The 22,251-nt window shown below is 44.2% G+C and overlaps 1 protein-coding gene and 1 long non-coding RNA gene across 3 annotated transcripts in view; one reads left to right on the top strand and one right to left on the bottom strand.

The window, feature by feature from the left end:
* The window catches only part of PPM1K (protein phosphatase, Mg2+/Mn2+ dependent 1K), a 19,369-nt gene extending 3,256 nt beyond the window's left edge, over nucleotides 1-16,113 (bottom strand). Inside the window, exons 1-7 of one of the 2 annotated variants that reach the window (XM_035323918.1) lie at nucleotides 15,798-16,113; nucleotides 12,829-13,333; nucleotides 12,157-12,257; nucleotides 4,869-5,034; nucleotides 4,209-4,353; nucleotides 3,077-3,211; nucleotides 46-2,484 (exon numbers count right to left, since the gene is read on the bottom strand). In XM_035323918.1, coding sequence (XP_035179809.1) covers nucleotides 2,353-2,484; nucleotides 3,077-3,211; nucleotides 4,209-4,353; nucleotides 4,869-5,034; nucleotides 12,157-12,257; nucleotides 12,829-13,265 — 1,116 coding nt within the window. In that variant the 5' untranslated portion in view covers nucleotides 13,266-13,333; nucleotides 15,798-16,113 and the 3' untranslated portion in view covers nucleotides 46-2,352. The remainder of the gene's footprint in view (nucleotides 1-45; nucleotides 2,485-3,076; nucleotides 3,212-4,208; nucleotides 4,354-4,868; nucleotides 5,035-12,156; nucleotides 12,258-12,828; nucleotides 13,334-15,797) is intronic. The other variant, XM_035323917.1, reaches the window with a different exon arrangement.
* Nucleotides 15,628-16,417, top strand: LOC118165698. Its single transcript, XR_004750182.1, has 2 exons — nucleotides 15,628-15,762; nucleotides 16,283-16,417. It is a non-coding gene; the product is annotated as an uncharacterized LOC118165698 (long non-coding RNA).
* Nucleotides 16,418-22,251: the final 5,834 nt, after the last annotated feature.

Genomic DNA, 22,251 nt, shown 5'->3' with positions numbered 1-22,251 from the left:
TGTGCTGTGGTTAACTGTGCTGTGGTTAACTGTGCTGTGGTTAACTGGTTAACCCTTAGCTGAGAGCTATCACAGTTGCTATTTCAGCAGCGCAGTTTCTCAGTGGGAGTCACCTATTCAGGTTGCAGTGCAAAATGGGTCATAACCACATTGCCAGCACAGCTCTCCAAACTTCTGTTAAGTGTTTCCTCTGTGCAAGCGCTCAGGATCAGAAGAGGCTTGTCTCTTGCTACAAACAGGCTGAGGCAATTTTCAAACCTACCACAGGCTGGGAACTATAAGTTCTCAATCAAAAGTGACCTATTGCCTCAAGTAAACAAGGCTGAGCACAGGATCAAGCATGTTGATATCAGGTGAAGACTGAACCCCAGTTCTGGGGCAATTCTGGGGAGAGAGAATGAATTATAAATGTAAACCAATGACACACTCATTCAAGATGCCTGGGCAACAGCAACAAATACAATAGAGATTTACAAATAATGATTCATGAGTTCTTTATACTTATGAACCAAATATTGACACTATATATACCATATAATACATCAAGCAATGGGACAAAATGAGCATACTCACTTAACACAGAGAATGAATGCTGTCAGTACAACACTGAGCTCTGCAGGATACTCCTAGGTCTGCAGCCAGAGGTGAGGAAGAACATGTGGAATGACTGTCTATGCTGTAACCCTGGGTCTGGAAAGGGCTAAAACTAATGAAGATGCCTATGTCACACTCAAAAACGAGAATTGGACCAGGCATCTCAGAAATATTTTTCTTGTTGTAAGGTGGTTTAGTATCAGGCAATTTCTCTCACTTCTGTTCATTTTGGTTGGCTTGTTTGTTTGGTATGTAAAATTTCATGGTTGGAAACAGCTAAAAACTACTGTTGCAAATGTGGGAAGAGCCTGATTTTCCTCTGCCCTTATTTCCTTACAGCAGGGTGATTCAGAGGCCACACGAACTGCACGCCTGATTTGGAGCAGAGGAAGAATGAGGTCTGATGGAGGCATGCTAGGACAGCTCTTCGCCTGCTGCCAACACACTGACACGTCACGTGCAGTCTTGTCACAGCAGTGAGCTGAGCTGGCTCAGGGCTCTGGCCATTGGTACCTTGCTGGACACAGAGTCCCAGCAGAAAGGGAAGTAGGTACACTTCCTTTACACTTCCTAAATTACCTTTTGGTGTCCCAGTATCTGACACCCGCTAGAAACAAAACCCCCAAACTTACAAAAATTACTGTACATTATTAAAATGCTCACTCATTTCTCTAACTTTCTTGCTTTCAGCATTTTACATCTCTCTGTATACCATGAGGAGACCCAGGACATCCCGACTAACTGAAAAAAAACTTCAGCAGTGAGCAGAAAAATGCTCATATATTTATGAAGAAATAATAAACAAACTCCTTTCTTAGACATCCAAAGAACCTTGAATAAAAAACTCTTTGAAATGTTTCTTTTTTCTTAGGGAGAAAAAAAAAAAAAGACATTGATATTGATGGGAGTCTCAGCAGTTCAAAAAATGTGCTGCTTTTTCCCTCCTACATGTTTCTGTTAAGCCACTGGCACACCAAAGTCAAGGGGCTGCTGCATGGTCCACAGAGATAGTACAGCCTTTGGACCCAATGGAGAGACATTCCTCTCCGCCCAACAGCACATGGCTCTAGCCTGCTCTGTATCTTGGGAGATGAAGGATGACAGATAACAGCAGTGACAGCCTGAAGGCCTGCACAGCAGCACTGTCTTAGGATGTTGTTCAGGTACACTGAATGCCACTGGCACCGGAATATAACCACAGGCTAATTGCTTCTGAAACTTCCCCTTTGTATTTCACCTGCTTCTCCGGGAAACACGGAGAGTTTTGGGTGGCTGCATGGCAGAGGAAAACAACACAATCTCTTTTTTTATTGCTAGGAAAACTGTGCGCTTGTTCCCCTGTGGATTAACGTACAAAGAAGATGGCACATGGCTCAGTCTCAGACTTTCACAGCTGCCAGGTAACTAAGAGTCCTAGGTAATACAGGTTGATATGAAACAAATGTGTGATAGCTTCAGCCTCAGGTGGAGGCCTAGAGACTTGTCTATGTGAACCAAGTGGTGTGAAGAGCTGCTGGGACTACAAATCCAAAGAAATAGCTGCCTCAATGCCGATCTGAATAAACGAGTACAGTAAAATGCAATCAACTGCAAGCAGTAATGGGGCATTTACGCACCGAGGGAGCGGTGGCATCTTCCGTAACACTGGCAACAGGAGGGATGAACAAGACATTGAGCCAGCATTTGAACAGATGGATGTGCTCTCTTGTAGCACACTGTGTCCTGATTATTGCAGGAAAAGATAGCTGTGGCAGGACTTCATGCCCACCTCCCACTGGAGGCAAAACTGCGGCTGAAGGAGAAGTTGATCTCGCCGTTTTTATACTTTCCCCATGCTCCAAAAGGCACTATGACAACTGTGCTGTTGTCCTCAGTGCCAAATTGCATTGCCTGAGAGAAGAAACAAATTGTCAGCATCATCATCTTGCTTAGAAAGGGAAACAACTATCTGACTCCACATGGGACAGCATGCTCTGAGACCTGACACTTCCTTGCTTCTTCCCAGCTCTAATGCTGCAGGTTCTTGTATACCTCAGAGCTTTCCATGGGATATGCCACCATCCAGAACCCTAGTGAGAAACTGACCATTTCTGTCTGTGCTGATGCTGACAGTAAACTGCAGTTACTGTCCAGCACAGTTCTGTGGCTCATGAACTAAGTGCATCAATTCAAATGTCCGTACGTTCCTGGCAAGGATATGGCAAGACCCAGGGAAGGAATGGCCAGACAGCTAAACTACTGGCCACGTAAGCCAGAATAGTTCAATTCACTGTTGAATGCATGTTTTTTTAAGTACAAAAGAAACCACAAGTGCACCGAGAATAAACCACTATTTCTTCATGGTTTAGTTTTTTGCTTTTGTCTTTGCCATGTGCTGAAAAGGACCCACCAGAGCACACTGAGCACCTGCACAGTCTGTGTCACCGTCAGCTGCATTACCTTTGCAGCAGCGCTTTGGTGCTTCAAGAAACCCTGGCATTACCTGCTCAGTAACAACATGGGCAGCTTCAGCAGGATCGGGACATTGGTTAATGAAGTCACAGATCTCCTGACTGTTCACCATGAAGTTAATACCATCTGTAGTAAGGACCAGGAAGCTGTCATCTGCATGATGCAACTGAAATAAAGGCACAAAGTATGCACAACAGTAGAGCGAGTGCTGCAAGATAAAATCGCTACCTTGATTTTTTTTTTTTGGTTGATTTTGTTTGGTTGGTTGGTTGTTTTTCTTGCATTTGTTTTTTACCTTCTGTTGCAAAGCAATTTTTCTGGGAGTTCTGCCTGTCCTTTGTGCATGAGAACTAACTGTTCTAAGAAGCAGCCCTCTGGATACACTGAGGCCAAAAGAGCAATGCTATATAGATTGCCCAGTAAACAAAATGCTTCCTTAAACTAAGGATTTCAGTGAAGACACATTAAGTGCTGCGGTCATCTCCTAAGCCCCTCAAGCCAGTGCTCTGTGTTGGACTGGGAGCAAATGAACACAAAGTTCCTCAGGCCCCAGGAGGGGCATTGGGCAAAAATATGAAGCAGCATATGACCGAAGATGAGAGCCTTGGTTTTCTCTTCATGCAAACATGAATGCAACTGTGCTGAATACCCAGTTGTTAGTCAGGTAGGTTGTTAACCTGTTTTCTGGACAATTGTAGAGCTATGTTAAGATGCATGTAACTTCCCTTCCCTCCTTCTTTCCTCCCAGGTGTACAACCCTCTACATACTGTGCTGTTCTCAGTAACGGCTTTGTATCAGAATTATCCTCAGAATTAGGTATCTGACCACAAGCTCCAAACTATTTGACACCTTGGTATTTCAGTAATGGATATCACATGTGGTCTTTCTTCACTTATCCTATATTATACTGTAATAACTGGGATTTAGAAGTTAACCTGGTTCCTGGTTGAATTTACTACTGGGTCCAGATTGTCTTCTGCCTTTAAGTGTTAATATGAAATAACTTAATTAGAATGGGTCTTGCATTACTTCACCACAAAAAGAAAATATCAAAGATTGGTTCCACCTGTGTACACTGAGTGGTTACCATCACATGCTTTAAATACCTATGTTGCCCCTTAGTCCAAATATTGCTGTCCCTGTTAACCAGGCCTTCTTTTACCTGAACCCTTTTTGTTTCTGGCTGGGCTATCACGCCACTGTTCTTAAGATCCAAATCTCCTATGCTCCGCGTCATTGCAAGTCTGCCATTCACGTGTGGTTGTCCCAGACTGTTCCAGGCAACGAAGCCACCAGACTTCCTAATCCTGTCCAGAGGCACAAAAGATAAAGCAAATGTGAGTTACTGATTCAGACTGAGTTACTGATTCCCTGTCTGTTAGCTGTAGTTTCTGCCACTCTCTGCTAATGCAGGATGGGATAGTGAGGATCTGAGCGGAGAGACTGAGAGTTATTTTTTGCTGTTTGAAGGGTTCCACAGAAGGAATGAGAAGGCTGAGTCCTGACCCCAGAACCACAGTATGTTCTTCAGGTCTTGGCTTTAACTTGGCACTCTTGGACGAGTCTTTGAACTGTGTGGTCACAGCTCAGTACCCAGTCCTAGCCATGCTGATTTAATGCTGTGGCAGTTTTTGTTCGCATAGGACTTTACAAAACCCCTGTCCCCTAAGTGGAAGCAAATGACGTAATAGAGGCTGCGCCACTTTCTCTTCAGCTTGGAGTATTATGTTCATCTTCAGTCTTTTTCCCAAGTCCAACCTGGCAGCAGCACAGACTGACCAAAGCCCTTCCCCATGAAGCCACAATATCAGCCACCAGGTACCTTTCCTTCTCCTCCTTCCTTTCTGGCGTATGGTCAATAGTGAGTTTCATAGCCTTTCCTTTTCGACACAGCAGGGCACGGCTGTCTCCCACACTTGCCACAACCAACTGAATACCATCCTGGAGCAGGGCTACTGTCGCAGTGGTCCCAGAGTTCATCAGAGTTGCTACAAATACCATATCAGAGAGACAGAGAGGTTTTAACACTGCCTTAAAGCATGGGAGCATTTACAAGAGAGTAACAGTGCCAATTGGTTAAACCAAAGACTTGTTCTCTACATTACCAGTGAGTAAACATGCATATAGGACTTAGGTAGGGGAGAGAGAGAGAGAGGAAGTGGAAAAGATAAGTATTTCTGTGCAACAACATTGCTCCATATAAAGAGGGCTAGTGGAGTAAAAGCAGTATAAGGTGCAGTGGCTTCTTTTCAGCCTGTAGCAAATAGATTTTACTTTCCACTGGTTCTTCTCAAGATACAGGATTATTGTCTTTATCCCTGGGCACAGTGACTGCATGGGTAGCCCACCATAAAGCTGACAGTTCTTTCCTTCTGCTAGGTGGTGAAGTGGGCAACTGAGTAATTGTGATTGTAGCTGCATCTTGTTCACCAGAAGAGAACCTCCAGATTGTTCCCTTACTGCAGTCTATAGGGTTTTCCAGTTGCTGTCAGAATTATTAATAATCTACTTCTAGTTACCCCAGGTTTGACAGGAGACAAAGGGTTCAGCCAGCAGGCACAGGCTTTTTGAGAAAGGGACTCGTCTCTCTTCAGACCACACAGATTTGTCAGAGGTCACAGTGCTAAGGCAGAGCTGGATTCTGCTTTCCTTACGTTGCAAACAAGTGCGGTCACCTGGCAGTGGTGATTGACTCTGGGCAATCTGCCCTCAGCACAGGTGGGATCACTTGGATTTTTGCTGTCTACAGGGCAAGCCAGAGCTCTAGCTCTTGTCTTCCTCTTCTGACAGGGCAAGGGAGTGATCTTATCTGTGTTTAGGGACCTGGTTGGATTAACTGTTATATGCAAACTTTCTTGTTGCAACTTCTAAAAAAAAACTTCAGGGGTGGGGAGAGGGGGGGAACATGCTTAAACAAGAAAATACCAGTCTGCCTAATTTCAGAATAGATTTGAGGTTTTATCTGTGGTGAAGGAAATGCCAAAAGAACTGCCTAGCTCTCATTTTGGACTTCTGTGTTTTTTGAAGGGAAGTGCACCTTTGCAGCTAGTACCACACGCAACGCTGGCTAGGGAGAGCTGCCTGGAAAACACTAAGTCCTGCTGACTTGAGCTCTTTAAGTAAAAAATATATATATATATATATATATATATAAATTACTTGCTGGGAACAGCAATTGCCACAAATTCACAGCCAGTGCAAATCCCTTTGGAAAGCCCTCTGTAGGCCTCTTGCAGTCTGGGGTTTTCTAGAAATTGGTTTCAAAAGCTAGTCCATTGCACAGAGAACTTTTGTGTTAATTTAGGAATGAAAATCTCCAGTTTATATTCCTACTTTCACATGAGTAATGGTTGAAGGTGTTCCCACCACTGCTTCTGTAGAACTCAGCTGCAGCCACATGCATTCCTCCTGCCCCTGGCCCTGCAGCACTGGCCCCCAGGGTGGTGGCATGGACCTGAGACAGGACCATACATGGCCCTGAGAGATGCATGGAGCCTTGTTGTAAGATGAAAGCGGAGAGCTTGTGAAACAAAACAACCTCTCAAAACCATCTAAACTAAGCTTGTGTTATTACTTAAAAACAGGTATTATTACTTCTGCGATGGCTTGGTTAACCAACTTAAGCAACAAGTTGATGGCAAACATCCACCATGGTGGCATGGGACACATCTTGGGCTACGTTACAGTTGTGATGTGGACTGTATTCAAAACCATGTAGATGCCTGTAGCCTCTGAGTATTCAGGTCAGCGCTGACATCTTGTTTCTATGTGGAAGCAAGGACTAGTCTGGTACAGGCTCACTTTTAGGCATATTATGAAAATAAGGTAATAACAAGTAGCAGTGTGATCAGAAATTTTAGTAGAGCCAGTAAAATACCTGTTTTAGCCAACAGCTAAAAGAAGTGACATGAAGAACCTACATAAAATGACCTTGTTTATTTCACAGAAAATAGATTTTATATAGATATCAAAATTAATGCTGCTAGTCTCCCATCTCATTGCTTGTTTTGGAAGTATGCTGACAAACACATGGTTTCAGAAAAGGTTACCATCTGTAGTCGTTCATTCATGATTCACTGTAAACATTTGGTCATTCAGGTCAATCTGCATCTTTACAGCGCCAACTATCAAAGCCAAAAGAGCTGCTATCAGGAAGCAGAGGGATGGTACTTGAGAGCCATCGAAGAACGGCAGTAATGGTCATAGCGACTTTTTCCTTATAAATGTGTATGAGTTACGTGGCTCTTTGAGAAAAAAAAATAAAAAAAATGCTCACTTCTCTGGGACTGATCGATCTGGGTAAGGTTAGAAGAACGAGGAACTAATTAGACTAAAGGGATTATGAGATCTCTTGCACAATTCCAAAACAAAGGAGTGAGGATGGGGTAATGTTTCTAAAGCTTTACTATGACTGCTGCTAGGTTATTTAATAACACAAAAATATATTGCATTAGCACGTCTACTGGTTTTTATCTAGTTTATCTTGTTTACCTAACAATATCACTATAAAACTAAGATCTTTCAATAGGTTCTTAACACTCACTGGACATTTTTTACTGCAAGTCATCTCAACTAATATGACAAACAGGATGTGTGAACCTTCCAGTAGTCCAGGCTAGGAACCGCCAGACTCCTTCACCTGGGGCAAAATTAAGTGGATCTCTCTTTCCACTGAAGCCCAGCATATAGTGTCCAGGGCCTCCAGTTCTAGAGCTGCTGGCCAGGTACAGTGTCTGCCACAAATAACACGTTCACAGAGGCAAATAGGAAATTGACCCAGGGACTTTGTTCAAACAAAATAAACCTGCAACACTGGAGATGAAAGAACAGGGGCTGCAAAACAGGGGAGGGTAGTCACTTTGTGTTTACTCACGCTGTCTTTTGCAGGGTATACAGGAAGGGCCTGATGAGCTGTGTGAAGTCCAGTTTGGCCATATTTGAGACTTACACGTGCATTTTTTTCTAGGGATGGGAATTTCTGCCATTCTTGCTTTGTCAGTAAAACTGTGTGTCAAAACTAGTTGTTCTTGAGTCCAAATAAAAGCTACTTTTTGGGGGGGGGGAGATGGAGTCCGATGTTGGTAAGTAACCAACCATGAAGTCAACCAACCAAATACATTGTTGCTGTCTCATGTATGATAACAGCAACCACACTATAGAAAAATTTCAAGAATAAAATATGGCCCAATCTGTTTTCTCAAGGTAGTTTTCTAATAAAAATAAATATCAAACAAAAATGGAGAGTTCAAACCAGTGCCAACTAAAATGGAGCCATTTTAATGAAGGGTGCTGAATGACTCATTCTGACCTTTGGCCAAAATGCAAAGATATAGCCCTGCAGTATTGTAATTTGCATCTTCTACCTTGATTGGGTAAGAGTTTGAGCCATTGGGTAAAAAAAGCTTTGTGTTGCTGATGTTATGAAATACTTAAGTAAAATTTCTGCAGCTCTCCCTTTTCCTCAGTGTTGCAGGTTAACATATTCAAAGAATAATCATGTGCTTGAATGATAATTTAAAACAAAAACAACTACTTTTTAAATTTAATTATTTTTAAGATTTTTGTTGTTTACTCAGCACATTAAGTTACAGGAGTGCCTTTCAAATATAGACACATCAGATAATACCTAAGTTTTATTAAGATGGCTATTCCAGAAGTGAGTGGCAATGTGATTGGAGTTGGATGCACTGAATGTAGAGGTCGATGGTAAGGATGCCTGCCTGTTGTTTTCTTTGCGTGGGGCATTGTGCCTGCAATCAACAGAAGCAGTAGCAGTACCTTATAGGACCGTATTAGGCCAGGACAGGGTTTGTTTCCCATTTCTCTGGAATGATGTTCTAATTGCCTCGAGCACATGATTCACTTGTTTATTTCTGTCCCTGCTCAGGAAAGCTATTCAGCTTTTACATTTAGCGTTTTACTACCAGTCAAAAATATCAGAAAACTCTATCCATCTCTGTTAGTGGTTGTCCCATGGATAATGATATGTTTGTTCATTGTGAACTCTCTTTACTGCGTACTGTATGTTAGATAAGCAGGGATTTAACAGTGACTGGATATATCTGAATGTGTGGAAGTGAAATAAAAGGAGTTTCCAATAAGATATCAAACACCGTGCTTCAAGGCTCAAGTATATCTCTGAGCTCTTAATTATGAGAAATGATTTATGTGGGGGACAGCTTATCCCTGATCTGCCAGAGGAAGTTCCTTATGCTTTTGTCTTAAACTGTTGGAGGGGATACCGGAACGGTCTGCAGGTCGGTATAGCAGTCCAGCTGCATGAGTTAACCGGCATGCCAGGTACAGCAGCAGTATTGGAACACATAAGTACACCTGTATTTTTTACTGAAAGCTCAAATAAAGTATTACTGTACATATTTTCCAATTATAATTGAAAATAACTACAAGCAGCAGTGTTCTTGAAGACAGAGCTAAGTTTTCTGACAGTGCATGTCTCTAGTCCTGTTACGTGTGCCATACGTTCTTTTCACCCCCTAAGCATTATTATAAACATTGTGCTAACCGAAATCCATGCAATTTTGGCTCTAAGGGTTTGTCCTGGGAGTCATGATCCTTGAAACAGCCAGGCACACATTAGATGTTTTCAATGCAAAGATCATGATCATGTGCTGTATCTTTCACAGATGCAGTGAAAAGGAGTGTATGAACCCTGGCAGGCTTATCAATGGGAACAAGACTAAGCTATTTTTTGCACTTGATGAGCTCTGGCAGAGATTCAAAAGGAGGTCGGTCTTGACAAGCATCCAGCCTATCCCAGATACCTGGTGTTACACAACCGACCACCATTTTCAAAAAACTTGGGCAATGCTCTTGAACATCACTTCTAGAATAGCCACAGTTATTTGGAATTTTTGCCAGCAAGCTGAATCAGTTTGGAATTAGTCTTCTAAAAAGGATACATGCAAAGCATTGAATCTTATGTAACTTTAAAAACAGAAGCAGCAACAAAAAAAAATAAGCACCAAATAGTCATCAGAGTATTGAACTTTTTATGAAGATAAACAAAAAGCATGCCTTGTTCAGAAATCTGCACTTGTCTGTGCACAGTGCTGCTCCACTCTTTCCCTTATAGCTTGATTTCCAGCTGGGCAACCATCCGAGAGCACTGGGCACTTCCAGATCCTGCTGACTCCTGTGAGAGCATGCAGGCATTCAGTCAACCTAAGAAACGCTGAATACTTTGCAGAACATGGCCACAGTGGATGTTAAATGATTGCTTTTCCCCTTTATATTTTTGGACCTCAAACTTTTTTAAACAAAGAGGGTTTGTTTGATGTCTTGATAGCTGTTACATAAATTTGCTGGCATTTGCGTTGTTTCAGTAAGGGGCCCTACTTAGCGAGTTAAATGGTATGATAAAATGCAACAAGCAGTTCTAAAATGCTCGGCTTGCTACACAACTTGTTTGTCAAATATTTTCCTTGTTCAGTTCTTAAAGTCTCAAATACAAAATGCTATAATCAGAAACTGTGTTCAGAACAACAAGGTATAGTATAGTCAGTATGGTTGCCAAACACCCTGGTCAAGGAGTTGCTCTGAAACTTGACAATGGTCACAGAAATGAGGAAAACCAAGAGCTGTCTTAATAACAAAGGGCCGGGGTGGAGTACAAATATAACTAATTATCATGTTACTAAAAACAGAAAGTCACGGTCCAATGAAGCACATGAGCTTGTATTCAGATGTTTTATTGAAAATGGGCTTCTAATATAATGTATTTGCAAGGAAACTCTTGGATGCAAAGGCTTAATGGCTCTCCTGATAAGCCTCTCATTAGCTCTGTGAAAACTGACTTGATAGGCCAAAAATAATTTGGGATTCTTTACCACATTTTTTTTAAATAATAGAGGTTGTCTTGACTGTAAAATAGAATATAATGGAAAAAATAACTTGACAGATGAAATTCCACCCTTTTTAAGGGCCACGTTTCAGAACCTGAGACCTCTTTTCCTGGTACATTAGCCTGCATCAGGTAAGAGGAAGGGTGTACTTCCCTCACAGTGCTGCAACAGCCAGGCTTCCTGTCCTGCCAGCAAATGTTTAAGTCTACGTAGGTTTGTGTAGAATTTTAAGTGCAGGAAACTACTCCAATAATAGATTGTTTTCACTGATTGCTTAAAGAAGTAGCCCAAAAACAGGGTACAGTCCCTGAAGGGACTTCTAGGTTTAATGTTTTCTTGGACAGAAAACTTTTCCCATTTATGCTCCTGTAGAACCACCTGCTGTATTGCCAGCATCTGCAGCAGCTCTCTGCGACACTGTTGTTGGTGGTTTTTGGTTGGTTGGTTTGGATTTTTGTTTGTTTATTTTGGTTTGTTTTTTTACACAGTGGGCGAACTAACTCTTGAAATAGCGTCTTATTGCAGAGGAAACTCCTGTGACAGAAATGGGTCAAGGACCTTCCCAAATGACTCCTGATAAGCCCCAGGAGCTTTAACTGGAACTTCAGATGTGTGTAGTCTCTAGATGTATACAGGAGAACTTGATGAACAGCCAGGACTAAGAAATCTAAAAGGGCTAGTGCTAGCTTTACCACAGCCAACCTTGTTTTCCTCTTGACTGCTGTTTTGACTTTCATCCTCAGCTACTCTGTTGATTCTCTCTGTGCAGAAGCAGTACTGATTGTATTAATTGTGGCTCCTTGACTGCAATAGCCAAGTCAGAAAGGGGAACTTTTGTCAGTGTTCCTTTCAACTCAAGGGAATAACAGCTCTTCAACAGGGAAAAAAAAAATATGAAGAAAAATTATATATATCATCCAGGAAAGTTATGTTGCTTGCTAATTTAAATCACTCCTTGCTAACTTAAGAAATGCTTTTCTGGACAGAATCATGGTAACAATGAAGATTATACTGAAACTCAGATTAATAACTTCCCCAGTAAATTGGACCTAGACTTCTTACAGCTTTTTCATTTTTAGGCAGGTAAAGCATAATTGTTTCATTTGCAGTGAGTGAATAGAGCAAAAAGCTACGTCAAATGAAACTGTTTTCAAGAGGTTTTCAGTATGTCTTAGTACAAAACTATTGAGCAGGTAAGAATATTCTCTTTCCCAACACCTGTAAGAGAATAGAGTATTTTTTACCTACCATCAGCAGACAGATGAGCATGCTTTTCATATGCATTGTTTATTTCTAGAAAAGCATTGTTCAAAACGTTTTCCAAGTTTTCCTCCTGAGCAAGAAATTCTCTGGAAACAAACAAACAAAAAAAAACTTTTTTACGAGAAATATTCACCATAACCAATCTCTTAGGTAGACTTATTTCCTCCCTGATTAATGGTGGATTACACAAAAAAGGTAATACTGTTTTATTAACGACTTACACTGGAAGCATCGTCTTGTAATTTGGTAAATAGATCAAGTGCTTCTTCCAACACCCATGCATGTGACACGGAGCTCCAGAGGAGCATCAACAAGCCGTGTAGGTCAGCAATCACAGTGCCCTCCACCTGACAAGGGACAATTCACATGCTCTCTGTTTCCAGCCCTTTCCTGGAAGATGGGTACAATCACATTCTCTTTTCTTGTCTTTGCATGCTTGTTCCATGGGGCAGGAAGTGCACAGAGAAGTACTTGATGCCATGTCTGTTGTTAAGGGGAGTGTTCACCATCCGGTGTTCCTGCTGCCTCTTTCGGACTAACTGGCTGTATAACTGAGGATGACTAGCGTCAGTGTATCATCCACAGTTCCGTTTTGAACCTAAAGAAGTAAGCTCTACAGTAAGTCATTTGCCACATGTTCATACGACCCACACTTACTTGATATATTTTTCCATGTTCTTAGCACAGAAGTCTGCTGCTGCCGCCCCGCCATGTCCATCGTAAACTGCAAAGTACAGGACATCCTCTGTCAGCTGAGCATAATCAAAGCGGTCCTCGTTTTCCTTCCGCTTCCCAATATGGCTAGCACAGCCCACGTTGCTCAGGCTGACTTTGGGAATTGGCGTCCCATACTTTATGCTTGGTGGGAGGAGAATAGGTTCGTCAATGCGATTGTCCCAGATGCCAAAGGTGTCCCATGTGGCGGGTCGCCCACTCCCGTCTGGATCAAAGCGGGACGCACGGCGTTCAGAGGTGGAACTGTAGCACTCAACTATTGGACACTTCTCGTCTTGCAAGAGGCGGGACGTCAGCAGGACTCTCCGTACTTGATACCCTCCGTTTCTTACCAAATGGATTAAAGCAGCTGTTGACATAACTTGTCTTCACAGAGAATCGTAGGAACGAACAAACGTTCAGCAATAAAAGACAGCGGCTGGAATGCCTAAGAACAAAGAGAGAATCCATCAAGAAAGAAGCAGCACAGGAAGGGGGATTTTCAGTTACATCATTCGGGAAACAATTTCACAGTCAGAGGCCGCTAATCAAGCATAGCACAGCACTGCCTAGAACGATCTGCATGACTCATCGAGAAACAATCCTACACAGATCAGCCAACATCTACATGAGGAACGCTGCAGATAAATTGAGGTAAGGAATCTCCACTAGCCACCTCCATCACGATAGCCTCTATTTTCAGCGGTAGCTAGGGTTGTGATGGAGCTAGTGTGAGTGATGATGACTTTGTTCCAAGAGCTGACTTCCTGCATAAGAGACATGACATTCCATTCTGTCTCATTTCATTAGTACTTGCATTTTACTTGTCAAAACATACTTGGGAAGTGAATTGTGATTTTTTTTTTTTTTTTCAGGCCAGGAACAACCACTAAGAGTGTATCCATAGATATGCACAATTACTCACTTGAACTTCACAAAACGGAGCCCATGCAGCTTTGAGCTGTTCTGTCTGGTCTGATGTTCTCTACTCAGACCCAACCCTGAAATGGGGTCCCTTGGGTAACAAGGAGACTGAGTTCTTCCACTGACTTTTTTTTTGATGTCTTTTCTGGTCCAGATGCATTAAACACACCAGCTGGCTCAGCACAGCTAAAAACTGATTAATGCTTATTCATCTAGGATGCTGAAAAATGCAGAGATCAGCTTATTTAACCATTTGCAGAATAACGCTTAACATGATGAAAGTCAAACAAGCTGGGGTGCATTTGGTAATAAGTCCACATTGTTGCACCAGATAAGTTTGAACTGGACCACCAGATCCCTGAAACTAAGCATGCTAGGTTTTCAGTGAGGAATTGCTCTTGTTATTGCTAGATGTTTGTGGGTGTGTTGAGTAGTTGACAAGAGCAGAATTACAAGTGAAAGATGTTCTATACTGTAATGAAGGGATTAAAAATATACAGGCTTGTGATGAACGCCAATGCATCAAATTACACAAATATCTGGTGTAATCCAGCAGCAAAGAGCAAGCAGTACATGTACCCCAGAAACACAGTTATTCAGGGCTGGAGCAGCCTGTTGTATTCCAGACAGCAATCGCAATTGCAGCTGTGGTTTTGAAATATTGGTTTAAACTATGTTTTAAAATCCTGCACAAAATCTACGTGCTTGCAGAAATGTTCAGTCAAAGGTAGGTTTGTAAACAATAGCTTTACTAGAAGATGGCTGTGACATGAGCTTTCTGCAGGCCTACTGTAAGCCTGTCATTCACAGCTCAAAGCATATAGTTCTGGATGCCTCTTGGTTTATCTTGAACACACTTCCTTATGTGAGGAAATATGTGTTTATCATATACAGCATAACAGTTCACTCAATAAATATCAGACAAGCTGGGAATCAATATTGTTGTAACAGATTAAATTGGCCTTGGCTACCAGCTGAGTGCAACTGACCAACATCAATTTTGAGTGATCTTGTGTCATTCCTGGATGTCTGCAATATCTAACCCTTATTTCACTATACTCGCGGGTGCTTAATAACTGATTTACTTTCTTGACTTTTTCTTTTCTGCTGCCCTTGACTCACAGCAACAGTATGTTAACATCCTATGGTGAAGCACAGCACAACAAAATTCAAGGCCTGCCAGCTTAGGAAAACCACACTCAGATTCACTTCTGTTAGCTTGAAAGGAGAACGTGAAAAGCTAGCTATATTTAGACTTCCCAGCACCCACAGCATGAATTGGAAGATTAATCCAAAATACGGAGCTAATTAATGTATTTGTTCCCATCAAACAGATCTCTCAAACGCCCTTGTTCTCTGGGCAAGTACAAACAGCAATGGCTGTTTGGCTTTTCAACTGTCTCTGCAAGCAAGCAATAGGAAACCGAGCTGTAACTGCCGTGATGTAAACAGTTAGGCTTTCAGCTGGACGGAGCACAGTCTGTACTTTCCTAGCGGATACGTTGCCAAACACTGAGCAAGCCTATTGGGGACAAACAAGATTAAGGCACTAAGACAGCACTGGTGCTACAGCCCAAGTGCATGCAGGAGGGCTGTAGATGCTCCATCTGATCCTGATAGTCTGCACCTATTTAACCTACAAAAATAGTTTTTATAGATAGCCAACAACATGAGAACATGCAGTAACCGCAGTTAATGATTAAGCCACAGCTCAAGCTGTATGGTGCCCCTTTGGCAGAAAAAAAAACAAACAAACAAACAAACAAAAAAAAACAAACAAAACAAAACGAAACAAAAACAAAAACAAAAACAAACAAACAAAAAAAAAAAAAACAAACAAACAAAAAAAACACCGCAAGCCAAGAAGAAAGAAGGTATGCCTGGTGCCCCACTGAACTGAATACGTGCAAACCGGAACGCGACCCCCTCAGCACGCCCAAGCGGCTGAACAAGGTGAGCTTCCCCTGCCGCCCCCCACCGCGCCTCACCGCTCTCCTCCTCCTCCCGTGCCCGGCTGCCGGCGGCGACGAGCGACGCTTCCCCCAGACACCTCCGGACGCAGGGTGCTGCTCCCGACCGCCTTTCCCGAGGCCGCCGGGCCCAGCAGCCCGGCCCCCCTCAGCCCGACCCCTCGTCGGCCCCAATGACGGTGGCGGCGGCGGCCGAGCCTCTCCGCCGCCCACACCCCGCCTTTGTCAGCGCCGGGCGCCCGGCCCAGGCAGGGCTGTGAGCAGCTGAAGGAGATCCGAACAGAAAAAGGACGGGAAGGGAGAAACCGTGTCGCTTTGGTGTCCTTTAAGTGCCTGGTTTTCAGTTCCGTACGCTGTGTTCCTGCTGGGGGTGTGGCATCCCTGGTGTGCTGCTAATGCAGAAGGAAGGCGTGGTGGGCCGTGATGGTGGTCGTACGGCTTCAGCAGGCGCCCAGGTTGCGGTCTGCTCGCAGTACTGCCTCTAACACGGCTTTCCTTTCTAGGGAAAGATGTGTCAGCTGCACTTCAGCCACCGTAGGACTCACCTCCGTCCATCTTGGACAGCTTGCTTCTGTTCTGGTAAAGCTCAGAAATAATACCCTGCGTCTAAACACCATATAGGTTCTGGGAAGATCAGATAAAAAACACGATTTAGACAGCAGTTTATTAAAGCGAAGGTCATGTTTCTGTATGTTGCGATCCCATCTTTTCTGAAAAGATCACCAGTAAGCAAATGGTTGTTTTGCCTACTTGAAACTTTAAATGGCTTTTGATTTTTCAGGCAGCTTATTTGGAAATAGAAGTAGATTATTGCTGTGCTTTTCTGCCCTATTCTTACCTGCAGGATAAAGCAAGTTAGGATAGGATGCTCCTAACTGCTTGCATTCTGCCTTTGGCATTCTCCCTTCATAGCGTGTGAGCAGTGCAAGCGGAATTTGCCCTGCAACTTGGTACATTGTGAAGCATTAGAAGTTAGGGGCTGCAGTGCTTGAAAACAGTGCTGTACGTGGATCAGTTGCATGGCATGAGGCATGCACTTGAAAAACCACACTGCTTGGCTTGCACACAGTGCCATGCTGTCCCACAGCTGTGGGTGCGCAGGAAGCTTTCTGCTGCCTGCCATGCTTGCCACTGCAGTGGGGTGCGGTTCTTTTTTCTTCCTCAGGCTCCCATGCACCCCACCTCAAAGGGAAAGAAAGTGATTGTGAATGGCAGTTGCTTTTATAGAGCTATCAAGTGCAGCTCTTAACTGAGCACAGCGTGTATTCCTTTTTGGTCCTTGACCTATGGCATCTGGGGCATTGCATACCTTATCCTCCAGACTCCTACTGAATGTTTAGGATCAGCAGGAATATAAAGCTCTGAATGGGGTTACTGGTGGAGAATCATTTGCAGTCATTAATGTAAAGAAGTACCGCTTCAGCCCTTCTCCGCTGCTTTACAGTTACTTATTTTTTGTGGTTTAGATTGCTGTTCCTATTTGCCATGGGATTTAAGTCCACTTCAGCAGAACTGACTTGAGGATCTTTAGAGGAACATTACTCAGGTGAAAAACACTTCACAGTGAGGGCATTCCCCTAGCATTTGACACCATCTGGCTGCAAGCCTGACTGGATGCCCAGGTCACACTGGGATCTTGGGGTTAGACCGCTCCCTCTGCTCCTGGCTGCAAGGTCCAAGCTTGTTCTTGCTGCTGCAGACACAGGAGTAACTTTCTCCTGACGACACCTCTCTGTTACCTGACCAGTTGATTGCTGTAAAGCTTCTGTGTGAGGCTTCTTTCTGAAAGCTTTGAGAGGCACACCTAGCAAAATTCGTGAAAGCTGCCTACCCAGAGGCTGTGGGTATTGTGCTTGTCATGGGGACTGCCTTCGCTCTGCCCTGGCTCACAGGAGGTCTGGCTTTCTGCATGGTTTCTGTATGTCCTACCAGTAGATGCCTCAAGAAAATAAAATCAGAGGGTTGCTTTGAGAGATAGGCAGCTTCTCTGGCTTCTGGCCTGAGCTAAAATTGGATCAAGTATTCAAGAGGGGAGAAGAAGGAATGCAAGCACTCATGTCTCTGAGAGTTGCTGTCTGAAATAGCCCACATATGTTGACCTTCAGAGCTGGGCTGCTCTGATGGATGGTAAAGTGAGGCAGTCCCCAACAAGCATCCTTAAGGAATTTAGAGCATTCTGATAATGTACTGTCTATAGGTAAGCCTGCAGTCAGTAGTGGTAAGAATAGCTTCTTGCTTGACAGTGATTTACTTTGAGTCTCAAGAAAAAGACTTCTCTAGCACTCACACAGAAAAAAGAGAGAGTGCTTTTTGACAGTGGTTGTTGTTGGTCCTCAGTATTTGTGGCTTGGAAGGTGGACTTGTGCAGATATCACCTCATGTTACCCAGTCCTTATTGTACCTAATAGCAGTTTTTACTTTCTACTGATGCTGTTCTCATATTTGCTTAGTCATTGTTAATACAGACACTGCATGGTATTATGTAAAGGGTTCCTGCTTCATCCAAAGAGCAAATAATGTGATAAGGGACATGCAGCACTATAAACCTATGTCTCTTCTTTTAGCCAAAACCTGAGACAAGATTCAAGTTCAAATATGTGTTTGCAAAAATAAAAAATAAAAAATGTCACAGAAAACCTCTGACATTTACCTTCTGTATGAGCCCGTTAAAATAAATGGGAATTTGGGGTGCTGAGTTATTGCTGTGATTCTGCACTTGTATACTGTGTGCTGTTGCTATCTTCTGCTATTTAAAAAAAATAATCAGATCAGTTTTGTGCATGAATCAGATGTTAATCCCTGGGCATGGCATGGACAACAGGGACCAGCAGCTGGGTGCACATGGAGGAACAATACCAATAACAGCCAGAACTAGGTCTAGCTCTGTTTATTTGTAATTGCATTGTTTTCTGATTAAGGTAAGATGCATAACCTGATTGTTTTGTCAGTTGAATTGCAGCAATAAGCTCATTTTCCACACCATCAGAGGTATGAATCGTGAACCTAAAGTTCCATCGGTGAGGTAATGCAGGGCTGTCACTAAGTCCTCGCTTCAATTTCTAGTGTCTTGAAAACAGCTTTATCTCTGCTTCTCATCTGCAAAGTGGGCGCTGATGGGAGCAGCTTTAAAGGTGACCTTGTTATAATGGGAAAAATACAGAAATAGTCTGCTAAAACACTGATAGAAGATGTCTGATAGCATGGAAACCTGGCCTGGGAACCAACAGCATCCTTAAAAAGTGCAACTGGTATCTCTGAAATGCAGCTGAGGTACCTAAAAATTCTGGGTAGTGGTGTCCTATGCCTCCTGTGTTATAAAAAGTACTTGCTTTCTACCAACATGGAGCCTTGCCCCTCCCCCCCTAACCCCCCCAAAAACAAACAAACAAACAAAAAAACTCCACATTCATGAACTCTTTCATGAGATCTAGACAAGATGGCATGCTTGTTGGGGGTGCCTGTCAGACTTGTGACTTGGTGGAGCAGACCATCTGTGAAGTTAGACTTAGACTATTGTCGATTGGTCCCACCCTTGGGATTGGTTTGGTGAGTGCCCTACCAGTACTATGTTGAGATATATAAATATGTGCATATATGTAAGTAATTGTGTTTGTTGCTTTACTAATGGTAATCTTGTGGTAACATGTAATACTAAAATATATATGTATTGCTACTATTGAAATATATATTTACCTTTTGGTAGTACCTTGGAGTAACTTGATGTACACTGGTAGTTTTAATAGTAAGTATAATTGCTTTACTAATATTAATTTGTAGTAATCTGTAATAAAGGCATTTAAGAAATAAAACATCTGCATCCTTGTGTATTACAGACTCCTATGAGCCTACTGTCATGATCTTTATGTACCCACAGGGCACGTAACATTGCAGGTCATGACATGGCAAGGGGACTTGAAGTGCCAGTGGGTACGTTTTGAGGGCGATCTCACGAAGGGCTGTGATGCAGTGTCGAGCAGCAAAGGCTGTATCATGTGTAGCAGCATGTGTAGCTACCATGAAGCCTTGCGCAAATGTGAAGGTGTCTGCCTTGTCAATGTCTGTTCTCTTCACGAACAGAAGAAACCCAGACATGGCAGCTCTCAACTGCTCTGACAGGCCATTGTGCAGGCATTCATGCCCTGGTACTCACTCAGGCACAACTGCTCCAGCCTGCTGTGGCTGGCTGGACAATCCTTCTTGTTAGAAAGGAATAATTTCACATTGGAAATTGTGACAGAAAGAATAAACTGCTCTCAATCTGACGGGCATCAGTGAGCCAGGAGCAGCTGGTGATGCATTGCTCCCTGCATGGTGCCCAATACAATGGGCACCTTCCAGGCCTTCAAGGTAATTGTGGTACTAAATAACACTTGTGGTAATTGTGGTACTAAATAACACTGCTTGTTCAAGGGCAAATTAATTTCTGACAATGTTCTGAAGGTAGAAATATATGGGAAGGGCTAGGTCAAGTCACCAAGACTATGGAAACATTTTCAGAAGAGTGAGTTTAATTTTCCCACGTGTGTGTTGAGTCTCAGGTCCAAAATCCCTACTGATGAAAGGGAACTGAAATTAGTAAAACTGGTGAAGATATGGCCAGTGTTTGAAGGAAAAAGCCCACGGAGTTGCCATAATGAGAGAATACTGGGAGGAAAGGAATAACATTTGTTTGGTTTCATTCAGGGACTCGGTTACACGGTGAGATCGTGTCATGCTGTGCTTACTCCACCTGCACCTATTCACCTGAGGAGGGAAGACCTTGATGGGATTTAGAAATACTATTTAAATAAAGGCAAAGCAAGAGGGGCTGATAATTCACAAGCCAGTTTGGAAGAGAGGTAGATACAGGATAGTAAATACTAATGAAAATAAAAATGAAGAAGTGTGTTCTGCGGTTTTAGCTCAACTGTGAGGAGGCGGCAGAGAGGGCCTGCCTCTGCCCCTGCCCCGGGGGCATACGGAGCTCAGGCACGTGAACACACGACGATCCCGACTCCCCTTCGCGCACCCTTAAACCTGGACCGCGGCGGGACGGGGCAACATAAACGAGCGCAGCACCCGGGGGATGCTGGGAGGTGTAGTCCTCGGGGAGGGACTCCTTTCCGGTCAGCCTGTTGAAGGGCATGCCGGGTGATGTAGTTTTGTAAGCATCGCACCCAGGGAACATAACTTGTTTCAGGGACAGGCGGCGGAGCGCTGTTTCCGGCAAGCATGTTCCGCTGCTCCCACTCTATCCGCTCGCTGGAGCGCGGGCCTTTGCGTGTTCCTTGGTTACTTGTTTGTTAGTCACAACATTAAGACCGGGAGCCGTGCCTGCCGGTCTTCCTCCGCGCATGCACAGAGCCGCCAGGCTCGGCAAGAGAGAGGTGGCACCACCTGGCTCTCTTCTGCCACCTGCTGGTCGAGCAGCGGCATTGCGGGCAGAAGGAGATGTGCTCTGCTGCGTGCTTCCACCTGGTGGCGAAAAGGCGGAACTGCAGGCGGAGGATGGCAGCGTCGCCCTCTGGCGCCACCTACTGGCAAAAAAAAATAAAAATTAAAAAAAAGAGCATTGCAGGTGGAGAGGAGGAGCGCATGCGCGGCTGCTTCGAGTTGCTTTCTACTGCCGTCTGCCGGTGATTTATATACTGCATGCGCAGTAGGGGCACAATCCCTTTTCTGCCGCCACCTCATGGCGGAAAAGCGGAACTGCAGCCGGAGCGTGTGGCGCGTCGCCCTCAGCTGCCCCTTGGTGGCCACTACTCGGTACTGCATGACAAGACGCGAGGGGCATGCGCAGTAGCGGCAGAGCACATTCTATGGCCGTTGGCTGGAGAAAAACTGCAGGCGGAGAGGCTGGGAAGAGAACGCTCCCGGTATAAGGAGCGGATCCGGGGCTAGAGGTGACCGGTTAGACTCGGAGGAGTGGGGGCACAGCACGGGCTGGGGAGCGCAAATGAGTCAGGCAGCCGGGCACGTCATGCCTCGCAGCATGGCAGAAGTTGTGGTCCTTGGGTTCCAGGTTTCCGGTCGGCCGCGATGTCTTCCGGGGCATGCCGGGAAATGTAGTTCCGCATCACCACTGGGCTTCCAAGCCGGGAGCTGCACAGAGGTAGGAAGGGCGGCTGCTTCCTCCGTGTCAACGGAGCGGGGTGCCTCTTCTTGCCGCTTACGTGTGGTTTTCCGCGCGGTTCCCGCTGCTTCCATTAACGAGAAAACGGTTCCGAAAGCCGTGCCCAGTTCCGCGCATCAGCGGAAAAGAGGAACTGCTGGCGGAAAGCCAGAGCGCATTTGCAATAGCGGCCAGGCACCGTCTGCCGTCACCTGCTGGCGGAAGAAGCGGTACGGCAAGCGGAGCTGTCATGCATGCACGTATCTGCGCGTCGGCCTTCTATCGCCACCTGCTGGCGAAAATGTGGTACTGCAGGCTGCGCGGTGCCGCGCATGCGGTCTTGAGCCGCGTTGCCTTCTGCCCCTACCTTTGACGAAAAAG

This window comes from Oxyura jamaicensis, chromosome 4 (genome assembly GCF_011077185.1).
Source record: "Oxyura jamaicensis isolate SHBP4307 breed ruddy duck chromosome 4, BPBGC_Ojam_1.0, whole genome shotgun sequence".
Lineage (NCBI taxonomy): Eukaryota > Metazoa > Chordata > Aves > Anseriformes > Anatidae > Oxyura > Oxyura jamaicensis.
The sequence above is the reverse complement of the archived record's forward strand: the minus strand, read 5'-3'. Positions and strand labels throughout refer to the sequence as shown.